The 17,604-nt window shown below is 51.9% G+C and overlaps 8 protein-coding genes across 8 annotated transcripts; 5 read left to right on the top strand and 3 right to left on the bottom strand.

Moving 5' to 3' along the window:
- Positions 1-871: 871 nt before the first annotated feature.
- MAA_06354 (uncharacterized protein) lies at positions 872-1,184 on the bottom strand (the record flags this gene model as incomplete). Its single annotated transcript, XM_007824352.1, has 2 exons — positions 872-947; positions 1,030-1,184. The coding sequence occupies 2 exons, from the start codon at positions 1,182-1,184 to the stop codon at positions 872-874; spliced, it is 231 nt and encodes a 76-aa protein (XP_007822543.1).
- Positions 1,185-5,568: 4,384 nt separating this feature from the next.
- Positions 5,569-7,640, top strand: MAA_06355 (fungal specific transcription factor domain protein; the record flags this gene model as incomplete). The annotated part of the gene is made up of 2 exons (XM_007824353.2): positions 5,569-5,588; positions 5,654-7,640. The coding sequence occupies 2 exons, from the start codon at positions 5,569-5,571 to the stop codon at positions 7,638-7,640; spliced, it is 2,007 nt and encodes a 668-aa protein (XP_007822544.2).
- A 91-nt stretch (positions 7,641-7,731) lies between these two features.
- On the bottom strand, positions 7,732-8,284 carry MAA_06356 (3-hydroxyanthranilate 3,4-dioxygenase; the record flags this gene model as incomplete). Its single annotated transcript, XM_007824354.1, has 3 exons — positions 7,732-7,994; positions 8,060-8,165; positions 8,282-8,284. The coding sequence occupies 3 exons, from the start codon at positions 8,282-8,284 to the stop codon at positions 7,732-7,734; spliced, it is 372 nt and encodes a 123-aa protein (XP_007822545.1).
- Positions 8,285-8,800: 516 nt separating this feature from the next.
- Positions 8,801-10,132, top strand: MAA_06357 (Amidohydrolase 2; the record flags this gene model as incomplete). Its single annotated transcript, XM_007824355.1, has 2 exons — positions 8,801-9,600; positions 9,667-10,132. 2 exons carry the CDS (start codon positions 8,801-8,803, stop codon positions 10,130-10,132), a joined length of 1,266 nt encoding a protein of 421 aa, XP_007822546.1.
- Positions 10,133-10,410: 278 nt separating this feature from the next.
- MAA_06358 (aldehyde dehydrogenase (AldH12)) lies at positions 10,411-12,073 on the top strand (the record flags this gene model as incomplete). The annotated part of the gene is made up of 2 exons (XM_007824356.1): positions 10,411-11,128; positions 11,196-12,073. The coding sequence occupies 2 exons, from the start codon at positions 10,411-10,413 to the stop codon at positions 12,071-12,073; spliced, it is 1,596 nt and encodes a 531-aa protein (XP_007822547.1).
- A 298-nt stretch (positions 12,074-12,371) lies between these two features.
- Positions 12,372-12,848, top strand: MAA_06359 (Endoribonuclease L-PSP/chorismate mutase-like protein; the record flags this gene model as incomplete). Its single annotated transcript, XM_007824357.1, has 1 exon — positions 12,372-12,848. One exon carries the CDS (start codon positions 12,372-12,374, stop codon positions 12,846-12,848), a length of 477 nt encoding a protein of 158 aa, XP_007822548.1.
- Positions 12,849-12,892: 44 nt separating this feature from the next.
- MAA_06360 (uncharacterized protein) lies at positions 12,893-13,870 on the bottom strand (the record flags this gene model as incomplete). The annotated part of the gene is made up of 1 exon (XM_007824358.1): positions 12,893-13,870. One exon carries the CDS (start codon positions 13,868-13,870, stop codon positions 12,893-12,895), a length of 978 nt encoding a protein of 325 aa, XP_007822549.1.
- Positions 13,871-16,274: 2,404 nt separating this feature from the next.
- Positions 16,275-17,057, top strand: MAA_06361 (glucuronan lyase A; the record flags this gene model as incomplete). Its single annotated transcript, XM_007824359.1, has 1 exon — positions 16,275-17,057. The coding sequence occupies one exon, from the start codon at positions 16,275-16,277 to the stop codon at positions 17,055-17,057; it is 783 nt and encodes a 260-aa protein (XP_007822550.1).
- Positions 17,058-17,604: the final 547 nt, after the last annotated feature.

The raw sequence follows: 17,604 nt of genomic DNA, 5'->3' as shown, positions 1-17,604 counted from the left end.
CCAGCCAGGCAGAACCAAAGAGCCTCCGGATGCTCGGACCGACAAATTGGGCTCAGGCATAGTGGGGGGATTCAGGACGGAGTTTTAACGGAGTCTCCGTCCGCCATTTATTGACGGCAAATGCTGGCGTAGGCAACATTGAATGCAGGGTCTTGTGGGACGGGGGGGGACTGGAGGCAGTCGTGCAGTGCAATGCAATTCCAGCAATCATCTCTTGTCGTTAGAGACAGCTTTCCACATCATCTCTAATCTGCACCCAGCTGACTCAGTACGCGTATTTAGTTCCTGCTTCCAGCCTCCCCTGCATAAAACGTTCAGTGCAAGGTCAATAAACAGCAGCCGTTTAGCCGTTCAGCCGTTGTGGGTGGGTGCATTTTTTATGCTGTGCGACACGTAATATTGTAATATGTGCTCCGTAATGCGTTATGCTGCGTTATGCATAATACATGGATTGGGACAAATTAGGGCCGTTGAAGGTTTCAAAATTTCTGGCCTAGGTCAGATTTGAGCCCCTAATGATCCTTTAGCTACCGCCAAATCTCGGTCAAACTGCTAATATCGCTAAATCATGAAAAAAAGACAAAGAAAGTTCCCTGCCTCAGCACGAGGCCCTTCTGTTGAGACGATTCAAAACATGCTGAATTCTACATATCGACTCTACTGGAGAACATTGCCCACACAAAATAATAAATAACACCAACCCAACGATCTGTCGCAGTCTCGCAGATTAGATCCCAAGATGTTGTTTTGGGAGCAGCGACACGTTGATCCCAACAGGTCGCGATTCGCTTGCACATCAAAACGCCACATGCTGTCTTAACGCCAAATGCTTTGCTTCAGAACCATGTACTTTTCTTTCCCACCACATTATCTAGTGGGAGGTGGTTGATGAAGCACTGGACTCGACAGAGTCGGTGGAGTTGGTACGAGCAGTCTTGGTGCGCTCACTGTAGAGACCACGTTAGTACAGTTGTAATTCCAGCAATGCAAGACATAAGTCAAGTAGCATCAAGTTTGGGGAAAACATACTAAGCAGAGCGGTCCTGCAGCGTGCAGGTCCAGCGGTTGTTGCCAGTTTTGATCTCGAACTTGATGCCCTTGTTGTCACCCAAGGAAGCAGGAGCAGTCGGAGCCGCAGCGGCAGCGGCAGCGGCAGGAGGGGCAGAGGCAGCAGATCCAGGCATTGTGAGCGATGTGAAGAATGATGAGATGCTTGTTGCGAAAATCAAGAGACGACGACGACGAAAGGACTGAGAGTAGACGATTATAAAGTCTTAGGTGCGGCCGGACGGAAGGGAGGACAGACCTCTTTATACAACTGCCCGGCACACGAACGGAGTACTTTGGATGATCTATGATGCGGCTCTACTCATGGGCCATGCCCGCACGGGTGTGAAGAAAAACCTGAGACAGAGACAGGCAAAAAGCCCGACGCCGACTGGATGGGTGGCGGGGGGTGGGCTTGGAATCATCGCCCAAGTCGTTCGCTTGCCAAAAAGCCTAAAACTAGTCTGTCACGACAAGAGATAAGGTGAGTTATTTTCTTGCTGCCAGACCAGGACAGGTGCTCTTGTCCATGTAGTACTACAACACCACGGATTCAGCCTAGATCATATGGGGTGCTAATCTCCTGCCCCACGATCATGTTAGTAATGGGAAAGGATAGCGGCATGGGGGGTTATCGGTTTCTGGCGCCATCCTGGGCATCCCCATGTGTGGCTTTTTACTTCATGTCGCCACCACATTTCCAACGAGAATATGTAGTACTACAAGCGAGGAATGGCCTTCGGGTTGCCTTTGGGTGGCTTAAACAGGACAGATACTACTCCTACCAGCGCTTGTACCGCGCAGCAATTTTTTTATTTTGGACACTCGGCAATTGCATCGGAGTCAAGAGACACCTACTACGTACGGCTTTCCTTCTTCTCTGGCCATCAAGTTGGTGCCGAACTCCGTGTCCATGGATCCGGAAATTGCCAGGAAACGGAAACTCACTTTCCAAGGGCGGTACGGAGTACAACGGCGACCATCGGCCGCTGTTATTGACAGCACCGATATTTCGTAGTTGTAAAAGCCAACGGTGGAGCAAAGCCCGTGGGGCTAGTATTGTAGATGGGAGGGAGGGCTCGACGGGATTGTCGCCTTGCCACAACCCGCTAGTTTGAGGGATGGAATATCATCGCTGGTTGCGATGTATGTATATGTACATATATACATACGTCCCTTCACAGGATGCCCTCCACGGGCCTGGCATAAGAACCAGCAGGGCACTGCATGCCAAGCGTACAACCCTAGAACGAATTGCGGACAAGCTCTGAATGAAGGGTCCAGTGGGTTGCGATTCAGACCACAGTTTCATGGCTCTTTGGCTTCTCAGCAGGACAGTGGAGGGCCGAGTGAGACCGCCTGGTCACGTCACACCAACATCAGTTGTTCTAGAAGGAATGCTTAAGAACATAATTGGCTCGCCGAATCTCCAACAGATGCCAGGGCAGGGGTGTCCGATGTGAGAGGCCGGTCATGGTACTAGTACTACTATGTACTAGTACTGCATTGTAGATGTGGACCATCCAATCCTGATGGGTGCATGGCAACTGGCTGTAGTCCCATGTGGCCCCCTATCCGTTTGGCTTCCAGAGTTGCCGCGTGCGGTCGGGGGCAATAACGTTTTCACTACGGATATCCAGCCCGCGGAGTTGTTTGGACGCGAGGCCCGACGCGGTGTGATTGAGCTGCACTCCGTGTTTCTCCTGCAACATCTTTATGCTGTCTTTTGTTCCCTTCGGTTTTCGAAGCCCGGGTCATCAGCAGGTCTGGTCGTCCTACTGCGTACCCCGTAGACAAAAGAGAAATGAACAGTCTCAGCCGTTCTGTTTCGACCGTTGACCACGACACTGCTGTCCTCGTTCGCCATCGATGAAACAAGATTCCCCGTGACCTAGCGACACTGGTTCCAGTTCCGTGTTTTGGCAAATCCTTGCGCAAAACCGCTAAATTCCGCCACAGCCGTCAGTGCCGTGCATTCCCTGCCGTAGGAACCGTGGTGCAGTTACACCAAGGGGATTTGCAATGAGTATCTGGGTCCAGGGTCAAAGTAGGTGAAGTGGAGAGCCCTGGTGGACTGCATTCCTTGTCCAGACATTACTGCCGTCTCCTAGACCTGCCCCAGCATGTCTTGTTGCCGTCATCTCGACAGCATGTCTGGGTGCTTGTCTGAGCATAAAGCATTGTCTGCCACAAATCTGCGACTCCAATGCCTCCACTGTTGTTTGCTGCAATGCCTCCCAAAACAGAGAGAATAAGCTGAAGTTGCCTGTATTCGTCCGGTGCTGAAGCCAGCAACATTTCTACTGCGAGCAAAGGGCCTTGCGATCGTGGTCGAACAGCTTTGCCAACAGTCGTGAAGCACACAGGCTTCAAGTTTGTTAAGTCTCAGGAGACTTCTTTGGTAAATATGTCCTAGAATGCGACAATGGTTTGTGTTTGAGCATTCTGGGTCTCCCAGGATTGCCCTTCTTGTTGTATCTTTGGTATCTCTGTGTACCTAGCTTCACGGCCATACGCCACTGCATTTTTATAGCTTGTTGCATTCGCAGCTGAAATGTCATTCTGATGATAATAGGGCTTACTGCTCTGATAACTAGCGTCTTGATCATCCGTCGACTGTCCGGCAAAGCTCGGCGCTTGGACTCTCATCTGGAGTGGAAGGATCCCACCACCAACCATGTTTCGTGTTGCATGCAGGGAACTTCGAGCGAGCATCGACGAGTCATCTTGATCTTCATCTCGGCAAAGTCGATCAAATGCTCGGTATGCATCACCTTATCGTCGAAATTGCTTGCAGGGCATATTGATGGCGAGATTTAGACACTCCTGGAGTCGAATGTCGAGGCTTGATTAGACTACTTTCTTGTCTAATCTTGGCACCTTGGCAATACGCCACAGAGTGCCTTTCCCAGCATGGGCATGTAATAGTGATCGAATCAGTTGTATGTACGGAGTATGGAGTACGGGGTACTGCATGTTGTGTGGTCATCAAGCATATTTGCTGGCGCGAAGCTGAATCTCCACCATTTGAATCGAAGAGGGAACGATTCATGATCGCGCGTTGCTTGTTGTGCTTCCTTCCTTGCTTCCCTCCTTCCTTTCATTTCTACCCCGCTTCGCATTATGAAGTTCGGGCAGTGGCTTGATTGTCTTCCCAACCGAGTTCAGGTTCATATCGGCTTGCCAGTACATATATTTTGCAGCTTCAGATGACCCGTCAGCGACTAGGTGGACGAGCCACTTAACGAAGGGAGTTTGTTTTGTTTGATTGCTGGGTTTCAGGTTCAATGGCCCATATTTTGCACATCATCCACCCACAGACGATTAATTGGGAAATTCTGCAAGTGCAAGTCGATCTGATTTCGTCCTTGTGCATTAGTTGAACTCAAACTACTCCGTACCACCGGGCGGATGGGAGGGATATTCATTCTCCCCAGCATGCAGCCCCAACATCAGTCGGAATGCAAATATGAACTTTCTACTCCGTACAAGAGGCGTTGTCAGGCAGTCACTTCTGGTGCAAAGTATTGAGACACGATTGGCCCTGACCACATAGTATACCAGGGATCTTCTTCAGCTTCGATTGATCAGCCACCCCCACGCATGGGGTTTGACTGAAGACCTCGCAAATGAGACATTTTGTTGGTGCAGGGCAAGGAGGTTCCTCATGATGAAAAGAAGCGCTATTTGCTGTCTTGTTTCTGTTGGTCACAGCACGTCTATCAAACGCACGTGGACCCAATGATGGAACCGCAGATAGCGAAGAAGCCAGGACATCTAGAGCGACTGTGTTACGATTGACACCATCTCTGCCGTTAGTGCTTGAGGGAACATACGCAGATGCAGGCTTGATCTTCGCCGAATGCGTTCTGCAGTGACACAACTGCTAGTTGGAGTCTTGCACCTAAACCTGGGTGAAGCATCCCAATATTCCCGTCATCAGTCCAATACGGTCCTGGTCCTGCTCAGGTTTTATGACGAGTGTGTTGAGCCTCAAGCGAGTTTCAGTCCAGTCCAGCCCATTTTGGCTGCTTGAGCGGGTAATGCACCATCGGAAGAGCAAATTCAAGTCAACAGTTCTTGGTGCCTTTGATTCGGAAGGAACATCTTCACCACATTCATAACGCCAAAAGCCGCAAGTCAAAGAGCTGCGAAACATTTTCGATACTTTTCCTCATAATTCCATTCACATCGTTTTTCCTTTCGGATGTGTTCCGTACGGCAAGATCCAAGGCACGGCCGAAAGGCTACTAATCGGATATGTTCGTATGCGGGGGTGGAGATCCGCAATGCGGACGACCATCCCGAGATCTCGCAATCAGACCCCCTCCTTTCCAACAACTACTACGCAGCTGTATTCGATGCTTGCTCTGGTCTTGATTCGATATGTATGAACGCCAGAGAGTCTGGCGGGCCTGCCAGCCATGCCGTAGAAAGAAGATCAAATGTGACGGAGAGCAGCCTTGCAGAAGCTGTAATAAGAGCCAGGCAGATTGTGCCTACGCTGAGCCGTCCAGTAACATGCGGATGGCCGATCCTCAGTAAGACTGAGTCCATTGTGGGAAGCTTGACGCAGATGGAGTACAGTGCTAACCTGAGTTCATAGGTATGTTATGAAACTCGAAAGCCGGCTGATGTCAATGGAGAAAAAGCTGCAAGAACATAACTCGGCTGGCCGTTGGGCAAATGGCGAATCAACCACAGCTGGAGCTGTGCCTGGAGGACCAGCATTTTGCAACAGTCTCCAGGGAGGCCCTGTCGGTGACATGCAGCAAGCATCAGCCACTGGTAATACAACACCTGGGACGGATAAGGAAGACTCTGTCAACAAGACCCGAGACCAGCACAAGAGTCTAGGTTCATCAACAGGTGAATATACACTGCCAAGTGGCTTCAGTGAACTTGATCAGATGCTGTATAACTGTGACGAAACCCTTGTGCTAGAGGAGCCACCTAGTCCCGAGAGCAATTTCGAAGACGTTTCAAGCTTGCCACGGACCTTGATCGACGTCTTGGTTGGCCAGTTTTATCACAAAACCTACTCAATATTTCCCATCATTAGAGAACCCGAATTTCGACACCAGTTAGATCAGTGGGCTGCCACGGGGCAAGACGGAAGCGGCTTCATGCCTGTTCTATATGCTCTTCTGGCCGTCTCTGCTTCCATTTTGCCCGACGACCACGCCGTCTTCGAATTGCCCGAGGTGAGAGGATATAAATCGCTCGACCTTGGGGATTTGATCTCGTCGCATGCGAATTCACAACTGTCTCTCAAGTCATACAAAACTGACAAACTCGCTCGCATCAACTCAGTCATTGCACATGGGCTTTTGAGTCTGTACTTGGCGGAGGCTGGCCAGGTGACTGAAGCATGGGTCACGACAGGTCATGCTATACGACTGTACCAAGGATTAGATTTGTATGATGGTGCTTCGTCGAGCAATGAGTCTGTTGATTCACCAGGCGGGCACAGCGCCATATGGTGGTGCCTGTACATACTCGACCGATCTCTTTCGACGGTCCTGCTCAAGCCGCTCGCTATCGATGATGTGGAATGCGACGTGAGTTCTACCGATGACGGAGAAAGCCACATATCCGTCTCGGAGGATGAGGTTGACCCATGGTTCTCCGTGATAACAGGATTTCACATCACTATGGGCAAGATTTACAAGTCTGTACGCTCATTTCGAAAGTTCCAACACACTGACAAGAGCGACTCCAACGACATATTGGTTTCTCGTCTCAAGAACCACGACATGGAGCTGGAACAGTATTACGAGAAGCAGGTTCTTCCAAACATGAGGAATAACCCAGATGATCCGCAGCGAATGGGCCTGCAGACTATTGCCGTGTCTTCGTATTTCATCGGCGTGGTACTTCTCTATCGTCAATTCATTGAAATGTTCCGCATTGAAGACCCCCAAATCTACCTTCGCTGTGCGGAGGCTGCATCCAATTGCATTCGGCTTACACCAAAGGTCTTAGCTACCGTTCCCGCAAGCCATTTTATGATTCAGCAAAGCCGGTCAATATATGTGGGCTCCAAGGTCTTGTTGCACTGCATGCGCCTAGTACGGAATGAAAGTTTCAGTAATAAGGCTTGGGATGATGTTCACATGGGATTAGAAATGTTGCGAAAGATCAAAATTCAATGGCCAGAGATCAAAAAGTATCAGAAGCTCACGGAAGACGATATGCGACGTACCAAATCCGAGTTGGATAGACACGAGACTTTTGGCAAGACATTTGACCGATTCACATCTCTATCTGGGGATGAGATCTACTATCGGCTCTCCAGCTCAAACCGGTCCTTGAGCAACGGGGGTCTTGGCTCAGCTACCGGACATTGCCGTGACAGGGCTCGTTCAGTTATTGACACAGACGATACTCGCGATACCCAGCGTAAATCTAAGCGGCAGAAACCATCGGCTCCTTGTAATTCACTGAGCCCTGATTTGTCAGGCCTATTTCAAGCTGGTGGAAGCGAAATGGGAGATGACGATTTTACAATGTCATTCATGCTAGACCTAGCAGCATTTCCACCAGCGACTGCATTGGCATCTACCAACTTATACGAAGACGGGGTCAGCTGAGGTAGAAATCGGGAACAATCCAGATGAAAAAAAGGGCTGCGGCAAATAATTTTATTCAGGCGGAAATAAATTCCTTCAACTCCCACATATGTCAATATGGCGGTGCCGTCTGGCCACATTCTCTACACTTGCGAGTCTCCTCGTTGCTCATCCAGTCATCAATCACAAGCTTCAGCTGTGTCTCAATATCTTCACAGTAAAATTGTTCATGTCGAATAATGACTGGCTCCTCGCCGTGTGCTTTTTTATTAGGGCAATACCATTGCAATTGGTCGATGCTCTCCTTTGGCCGAGTTCTTTCCATGACGAGGCCAACGGTATCTTTGTATCGAATCGGCGAGTGAGGAGTGTTGCCTTTTTATTTATAGCTCCGGGTTAACGGTCTCGAATTATTTGCGATGTTTTGTTGACAGACTTACCGGGGAGGAGGAACATTTCACCCTCGCGGATATGAACATCGCGGAACTGACTGCCGTTCTCGACGATTTTTAATAGCATGTCGCCTTTGAGCTGGTAAAACCATTCCTGTCCATGGGATTAGCAATATTCTGCCAGGAAAGACAAGGTTTTGGTACTTCTGTCTGATTGACTGTTAAAGGCTCTGTTAGCGATGCTTCTCGATATCAAGGCCATTGGCATACCATGATAGTCACTTCTTGTGTTTGGGCCTCCAACTGCCATTAAAATGAAGTCCTTGCCCGAGTACAGGCATTGATTATTCACCGGGGGCTGTAGGTTTGCAGCATTGGTAGACAGCCAGGATGACAGGACAAGTGGCCCTGGAAGAAGTGCTTCACCGGCTATGGGAGCCATGCTGGGGGGACTTGTCAGGGCGAGCTTCTTGTTCAGATGATGGCTGGCTGTTTCAGACAGGTACAAAAAGTATCAATCTTGACACTTTGGATGGACATGAGAGAGCATAGTCATAGTCAGGTTGGCACGTTTCATCTGCTGCAGCCCTCCGCATCCTATAATAGTTGCGGCATTCGGCGGACGGTGGCCGGGCCGGATCCGGCGGATGGAGTATCGGATACATCCGTGTATACGCAAAGTATGACGGCTTTGGAAAATCCTTCCTACGAGCTGGACCGGAGACAGACGACCTACATAAGTCCTCATGGATGACTACACTGGCCTGTTGTGTCTCTGAACTCTTCAAGATGAGCCTGATCGCATCGCCTCCCTCCTCCAGCGCCGGGTTACCCAACATGCAGTTCCACGAGCCGTTGATCACAGTTGCCGCATGCGATTGCATGTCCGGAAACACTGACAAGGAATTCGCTTCACACACTTCACACATTGAAGGGACGTATTCCTCCAAGGCGGGTTTCAAAATCGATATTCACACACACATCATGCCCCCTTCATTACCAGACATGTCGCAATTTGACGACTCGTCAAATCGCAACGAATGGATCAATTTACGACATCACAAGCCATCTCCATCATCTTCCGAATCCAGTTCCCCCTCCCAAAAGTTGGACATGTATGTTGGAAGACGGTTTTTCCGGACCGTCGAAGCCAATTGCTTCGACCCCGAGACTCGCATCAAAGAAATGGATGCAAGCGGCGTGTCCGTGCAGGTCCTCAGCACGATTCCAGTTCTATTCTCGTACGACAAACCCATCAAGCCCGCGGCAATGCTTGCGCGGCTGTTAAACGACCACATTGCCTCTCTTTGCCGAGTCTACCCCAGCCGGTTCGTCGGCCTCGCGACGGTGCCTCTGCAGGACGTTGCCGCCGCCGTGGAGGAGTTGAAGCGCGCAAAGGGCCTGGGGTTAAGAGGCGTCGAGATTGGCACCGAGATAAACGGACGGGAGCTGGACGACCTGGACATGGAGCCGTTTTGGAAAGCATGCGAGGAGTTGGACATGGCAGTTTTTGTGCATCCGCTAGGCTACGAGCTGGCCAGGGAGAATAAGAGATGGGCCAACTACTGGTCTGCTTGGCTGATTGGGATGTGAGTCTGCCTCGGCGTGTACAACGATGTTCTCTCTCACTTTACGCTAATGCCTGCATTCTACAGGCCGAGCGAAACGGCTCTCGCACTACACGCAGTCGTCTCGTCTGCCGTGCTCGTCCGCCACCCCAGGCTGCGTCTCTGCTTCGCCCACGCCGGCGGCGCATATCTCCCTCTCCTTGGGCGTATTCAGCACGGCTACGACTGCCGGCCTGATCTTGTTGCTCACAAGTCCGAGGGCGTATCGCCAACACGTCAGGTGGCCCTTGGTCAGAGGAACATCTGGATAGACAGCCTGGTGCACGACCCGGACCTGTTAGAGTACATGTGCAAGAAGATTGCGCCGGAACGTGTAATCATGGGTAGCGACTATCCGTTTCCGTTAGGGGAAGTCCCTCTTCCAGGACAGATGATATCTACGGACGAGCGGGTGAGGGGATTCTTGTCCGAGGAGAGGAGAGAGGCAATGTTGTGGCGGAATGCGGTTGAGTTTTTGGGCTTGCATGATTTGGTGAGGGAGTACAAGTATTGACATGTAGAACTATTCTGATTTCAAGGTAGCAAGTTTGATCGTGTGGCATGTTTTTTTTCTTTTGGTAATCCATGCATGTAGAATGCCAGTTTGACCCTTTGAATCATGTAATACAACACCACTCTTAACCAATCCCCGCTGCCATGGTCGCTTCGGATGCATCCGAGTCTGTGTGAGCACCCCAAGCCATGTCGCTTGTCGTCACGGGCGGCATAAAACAGCATCAAGCCGCCTCTACATTGTGATGCAAAACACAATACAAATGACCTTATTCCAAAATGGACACGATCGCAACGCTTTGGAACGCCGACACCCCAGATGCGGCCGAGGCTCTTCTCCAGACCACCGCCGCCAAACCTCTCCGTCTACAAAATTTTGTGGGCAACGAATTCTACAAAGCCTCCTCATCCGTCGACGCGCTAGAGTCGTTCAACCCTCGGACCGGCAAGGTACTGGTTCATGTGCCATCTAGCTCCGCAGCAGACGTAGACCAGGCCGTCGATGCGGCAGCCGCTGCGTTCCCTTCCTGGTCCCGGACCCCAAGGCAAGAAAGGGCGCGCTTGCTACAGAAAGTCGCCCACCTAATCCAAGAGAACAAGAATCTGTTTGCTGTATGGGAGAGCATAGACCAGGGCAAGACGCTGGCTCGGGCAGAGGCCGAGGTTGACAGAGCCGCAACGAACTTCAGGTATGGCCTCGTCGCACCTGATTCCCCCCTCTACGCCGTCACGAAGAACTTTGGACTAACGCCGCCCAACACTGCTACAAACAGCTATTTCGCCCAGTTTATTCTCCACGAGGAGGGGACCGTTCGCTACGTAGACGGCGAGTCACCCGTCATGGCGTACGAGCACCGGTCACCAGCGGGCGTGTTTGGCCTCATCACGCCGTGGAACATGCCGCTGTACCTGCTGACGTGGAAGATTGCGCCCTGCCTGGCATTCGGGTGCGTTGCCGTCGCAAAACCCAGCGAAGTGACGAGCGTCACTGCCTTCTGTAAGTCCACCACAGAACCCCGGGGAGGCGGGCGCGCGTGTTTGTCACACATCTGACTCTGGCCAAGTACTTTGCGAGATATTCCGCCAAGCCAAGCTCCCTCCCGGCGTGATCAACATGGTGTTTGGCAAAGGGGCCACGGCGGGCTCGGCACTCGTCACGTCTCCCAAAGTCCGCGGGGTTTCATTCACAGGCGGCGTGGGCACGGGAATCCGCATCCGGCAAGATACGGCTGCCGACGTGGGCAAGCACATCTCCCTGGAGCTGGGCGGGAAGAATCCAAACTTGATCTTTGAGGATGTCGAGATGGGCAAGGCGGTCCGTCTCGCGGCCAGGGCTGCTTTCGAAAACACCGGCCAGATATGCCTCTGCGGATCGAGGATTTACATTCACCGCTCTCGATATGAAGAGTTTCTACCGGCCTTTGTGGGCTATGTGAAGCATAATTATATATGCGGAGGGACACTAGGGCCTGTGGTTTCAAGGGAGCACTATTCCAAGATACGGTCTTACCTGGCTTTGGCGCAAAAGGAGTCGGCTACATTCCACCTGGGCTCTGTTCCCGAAGAGGACCCCCAAGGCGGATACTGGATACCCCCCGTGGTATTGACGGGGCTTTCCCAAGAGAGCCGGGTGATCCAAGAGGAGATTTTTGGTCCCGTGGTAACTGTGTCTACGTTTGAGACGGAAGACGAGGCAATTGCCCTGGCCAACGACAATGCGAATGGTCTGGCGGCGGTCGTCATGACCAACGACGTATCAAGGATGCGGCGTGTTGGAGAGCGAATCGATGCGGGCTTGGTTTGGGCGAATTGTTGGCTGGTGAGGGAGTTGGGGACGTCGTTTGGTGGCCTCAAGGCAAGCGGCGTCGGCAGGGAGGGAGGTGTGCACAGCAGAGAGGTGTTTACGAATCTGAGGACCGTTCACGTACCTTCAAGTTGGTGACTGCAGCCACGATGATTGTGATTAGGGGGTGGTTGATTACACGCACGGTGCTGCGCAAAAACAAGTAAGGCAGCCGCGCATCACATTCTCCATGTCGCACTTTCCTCGTGCTCTTCTCGCTGCTCTCACATATGTACTCGGATACATCCGAGCGGGGCAATTCCGCAGCCGCCTTCTTGTTAGTTACATTACACATCTCATAAATATCTAAAATATTCATGTTTCGGCTCTCGAATCACATTCATATCTTGCTTGTTTACTTAATCGCAATCGCGCCAGTCCTTTCAGTTCCGGAAAAATGCACGACTCTCCCAACGGAAAACCCTACTTCCGCCCTTCTGCCCACGCCCAAGGCCTGGCAAACTACCCTCACGCACGCATCGTCCCCTCCGCCAACGCCCACACCATCTACGTCTCCGGAACCTCCTCCCGCCGCGGCGACGGAACTTTTGTTGGCGCCGAATATAAAAAGGATGAGTCCGGGAGCACTTCACTGCAGCTGGACATTCGGCAGCAAACCGAGGCCGTCCTGTCAAACATGAGCGAAATCATCAAGGGCGCCACAGACGGCAAAGCAGATATGAACAATGTCGTCGAGGCCAGTGTTTTCTTGGTAAATATGGAAAGGGACTACAAGGGTATGAATGACGAGTGGAACCGCGTCTGGCCGGATCGTGCGCTGGCGCCGGCCAGGACGACGGTGGAAGTGAGAGCTCTGCCCCGGCCCGAGATCCTGGTGGAGATGAAGTGTGTTGCTCATCTGGCAACAGACTGAATGAAACAAATTGCAATAGATGTAGTATTTCTCAGCATGGGACCCTAGTCAATCTTTACAAGAAGTTTCCCCGTCGTCAGTTGTGAAGCAAGGTCATCCTGCGCCCTCCCGAGCGTGTCCAACGTGTACATGCCTCCCAGCTCTATCTTGACAGCGCCCGAGCTTACAAGTCCCGACAACTCTTGCCATCTTTCTTCAAACTCCTCTCTTTCTGTAATGTAATTGGCCAGAGTCGGCCTCACAAGCTTCACGTTCCTCTTGCTCAGCGCCAGAATACCAAAAGGCGACACAACACCGCTACTATTCCCATACGACACCAGCGTGCCTTTGCGCCGTGTACAAGCCAAATCGGCCTCAAAGGTAGCAGCGCCCACGCCACTCAGCACGGCATGGCAGCCCTTCCCATCCGTCAAATGATCAACTTCCCTCTCGACGTTGACATCTTTGTACAGGATGACGTGGTCACAGCCATGTTTTTTCGCCACCTGCGCTTTCTGCTGCGTAGACACCGTCCCGATTACCGTGGCACCGAGATACTTGCACATTTGCACAAGGAGTCCGCCTGTGCCTCCCGCTGCCGCCTGTACAAGAATGACCTCTCCGGCTTCCACCCGATGCGCGTCGCGGACCATTGTCCACGCCGTCAGGCCCTGCAGCGTGATTGCCGCGCCGGACTGCGTCGATACCGAAGGGGGCAGTTTCGCGACGCCCGATGCCTCGGCGGAAACGTATTCCGCCATGGTTCCCTGCGTGAAAACCGCCACGCGATCGCCAATGTTGAAGTCCGTGGTCGGGCGAACATGGGGGCCGACGCCGACGACGGTGCCGGATCCTTCGCGACCGGCTGTGAAGGGAAGCGGCATGGGGTATACACCCGCTCGCTGGTATATGTCGATGAAGTTGACTCCCGCGTATTCGACTTTGACCAACACGTCCCGGTCGCCGATGGCTGGAATTGCCAAATCGGTTTCCTGTCGTAGAACCGAAGAGTCGCCCGTTTGATGGACGCGAATGCCCTTCATAGTGGCTGGGAGAGACATTGCTACTTCAAATGATGTGCTATTAGATCGATTATGAGCAATGTTTGTCCTGTCTTTCGACCACTTGATGGTTCACTACGGAGTATACACACAGTCTTTCCATTTTCCGTCTTGGATAGAATTTCCCAACACGGCAATAACCCCACACCGGGTCCGGACCGGCATCCGTGTGGAGGGAGGAACGCGGAAGTGGCTGCCGGATAGCGCCGTGACTGGCTGGAGAAGGCCGCCTCGTCCCGTCTTGCCGCACATGCCCAGAGCATCCAGCATCCCCAGTTAGCCAGGAGGCGGCCAATAGTGACACCGGCCATCAGACCCCATGAATTTCATGCGGCATCTTTTGGATGTACAGGCGAGAGCAAGACGCTGTCAACGTGGAGGAATGAGATGCCTGCTTCATGTGCGGCGTCCTACTGGTAGCTTCTGCCAATGGCACAAGCAGAGCTATGTCACGTCGATGGACTAGGCTGGAATGATGACGGCATTCCATTTTAGCCCAGGTGACTTATATAAAGACGGAGAGATGACTGACTATCTGTATGAGCTTCGAGTACGTTCTCTGCCCAGCGGAAGTGGGATGGCAGGTGTAGTTGCTGCCGTTCCCGCAGGCCTTGGCTGCTAGGCTTTGGTGATATGTTGCCAGCGTACCGGCTGGGCGGTCTTGGTGTGTGCTGGTGTTCGGAGGAATCGGAGGCCATCAGTGGCCTGAAGTGTTGGAAATTGAAGTCCAGTGATGACTTCGCCAAGGATGTTCGCCCCGCGGTAACGGTAGCAACTACGTCTTCATAGGCGAAGTAGGCGGAAGAATCAGTGATTGCGTTCCCGCTGTAGCTAGAGATTCTGTTTTCTGCCTGTAGCCGCTGATATTCGTCTTGGACGAGTTCCATTAGCAGATCCAGGCAGAAAACAGGATCTCTAACGACAACGACAACGCAATCACCGACCCTTCTTCCTACTTCGCGCATGGAGGTGTAGTGTAGTTGACTCTTTGTACTATCAGGATACGATGCCGCTACCTAAAGCTGAGGCGCCGTCACCTACCCCGTTCATCAGAGACAGGATACCTGTCGATACGATGACAATGTGTGAAAGAGGACGCCTGACGATTGTACCACTGTCGCGTAAACTACTTCCGTCTGTAACTCGGTAAAAAGCTTTATAGCGACGGAGCGTATCCCTGAAGAGAGAAAGCTGGTCGAGGATAGCCATTATCAGGCGACCTCTTAACACACACCTAGCAATGGGACAGGGTCAAGAAAGCGGTTACTAGGACAGCTGGGAAATAATACAAGACCACCTTGGCCTCCCGACTTAATAAAATCGAGGTTCTATTCCAAACCTCAGCCCTGGCCGTGTACATGTTGAGATGGATCTCGTCGAAACGAGGCAGCGCGAGGAAATGCTCACTCGCCAGGTCGCTTGATTTAGTTCCAAAAGTCGACTCTTGAAGCGCGAAGCTCTGTTATATTGCATGAAAACAAATAAAGAGACGGACAACGAATAGGAAAAGAGAGGTGCGGAGCGAGAGGGAGAAAACTCATCTCTGCTGTATCTCTTAGCTGCCCAAAGGCTCGCGGAGATTCGCTTACCTCGGAAAATTATATGGCAGAAGAGGCCCCACGAGCCATTGGGCCGCTAGAGAGATTAGAAGAATAGGAAAGCGGTAGGTTTCTGCGGATCGTTCTGACCCGCACGCACATACCCCAAATACTCCGTAGTCGACTAACCGACGCAGAACAATTAATCCGCGAATCGACACCCGAATCACGATTTAGGCGGCACATGACTGGCCAATGAGCCGGCTTACCCCCCTGGACCAAGACTGCCAAGACGGCGGCTGGTCCATCGTCTCGGTCCAGCATCTGGTTCACCATCAGCCTCCACTGCCATTATTCACAGAATGCTGCCTTTTCCAACCGACATCGAACCGAACAGGGAAGCATCTAGGATCCATGTTTGCGCCACGACGGTCAATGAATGTAACCCCGCGCCGAGCCCAAGCTTGATATGGTAACACTGGTCACTAGCGGTGATTGGCGATACGCCCTCACTGTCAGCTTTGGTTAACAACTAAGCAATATGGAGACGCTACCTTGACATCGAACTCGGCCCTTGGTCTGAATTCTGTCGCTCAAGATGAACATCTAGGCCGGCAAGCCACATCCTTGTCCCCTTGACCAAGACCTATCGGGTTAATGGTCGTGCAGCGCCCACACGACGTGGCTAGCGGAGGAATACAACAACCAACGGCAAGGTAAAACTACTTTTGCATTTACTTTGAAACCCATCCTCCCTATAAATAGCATCCCTCAAGGTTGCAAATCCCAAGGCCTTGCCAACCAATTCGCACCAACCTCTAGTCATATCGTCATCGTTCGTCTTCATCATGGTTGCTATCAAACATGTCATCGCTGCCTCCCTGGCCCTCGTCACCTCCCCCGGAGCGCTGGCCTCCCGAACGTTTTACAATTCCGGCACTCTCAACGGCTGGGACTATGTTCGCAAAGAGCACAAGGGAACCGTTGACCAGGTTACCAACGTCGTCTACAAGGGCAGCTCTGCTCTCAAGATGACACAGACCTACGACTCCAACTACCACAACCGCTACCACTCCGAGGTCGACCACAACTACGGCTACAAACGCGGCGATTCTTCCTTCTATGGCTTTGCATTTCGTCTCTCCGACACGTGGGACTTCCAAGACCAGTCCTACAACATCGCCCAGTTCATTGCCAACCGCCCTGGAGCAGGCTGCGGTGGAGATGACTGGATGCCGAGTACCATGGTGTGGGTGCAAGGGAATCAGCTGTTCTCTCGAATTGTGACTGGCCACTATCGCCAGCCGAACTGCGGTAGGAACATCGACACCCTTCGAAACCTTGGCCAGATCAGTGCGGGACAGTGGCACAGGGTAATTATGCAGGTCAAGTGGGCCAGTGACGGCTCTGGATTCTTCAAGATTTGGCTCGACGGAAACAAGGTGGTTGAGAGATACAACACTGCCACAACCATTGATGATGACAGCGTTTTCCAGTTTCGTGTGGGATTGTATGCGAACAGCTGGCATGACGACGGCTATATGAAGGGCAGCCAAGGCTTTCGTCAGATCTGGTACGATGAGATTGCCATGGGAACCGAGTTCAAGGATGTCGACCCTGACCAGCAGTAAATTGCGCATTTTCGTCAAGACAGGGCCGCAAACATCGTGAATACCTGGCTTCAGTAGTACATAGTCCCAACCAATTTCAGCCACTGTCGACTTTGTTAAACTTGAAAGAGTCCGGGTGTAGTTGAATGAGTGCTTCAGGAGACATGTAGTCCGACCCGCTGTGTTTCACATATGATGTAAAAGCAACCGGTCAAATGGCCCTAATATCCCGGGGACAGGCACCGGCTGTAGTAATCAGATTCAGTTGAGACTTGGAACTTCTCCAGTCCTAGCCGAGCGAAATTGTAAGGGCGGCTGACTGTCTTCTCTTCAATAGTGAAAAGATTGCCCATCAACGTGATATTGGCAGTGACGCAGCTGTAGCTATGAATTGCATCCTCTATGCCGCCGCAGAAAGCATGAAGGAATGTCGACCCTTGTCATCTCTAATCTGTGAAGCGTAATTCAAAGACTGTAGATGAAACTAAAGACTCGGCTCCATCAGACGGCGTGGAAATCGAACGCTGTGGCTGGAGTCCTTGCGAGGCATTCGTAATGCTGAAGTTGA

This window comes from Metarhizium robertsii (genome assembly GCF_000187425.2).
Source record: "Metarhizium robertsii ARSEF 23 chromosome Unknown MAA_Scf_6, whole genome shotgun sequence".
Classification (NCBI taxonomy): Eukaryota; Fungi; Ascomycota; class Sordariomycetes; order Hypocreales; family Clavicipitaceae; genus Metarhizium; species Metarhizium robertsii.
This window is presented reverse-complemented; position numbering and strand designations above follow the sequence as displayed.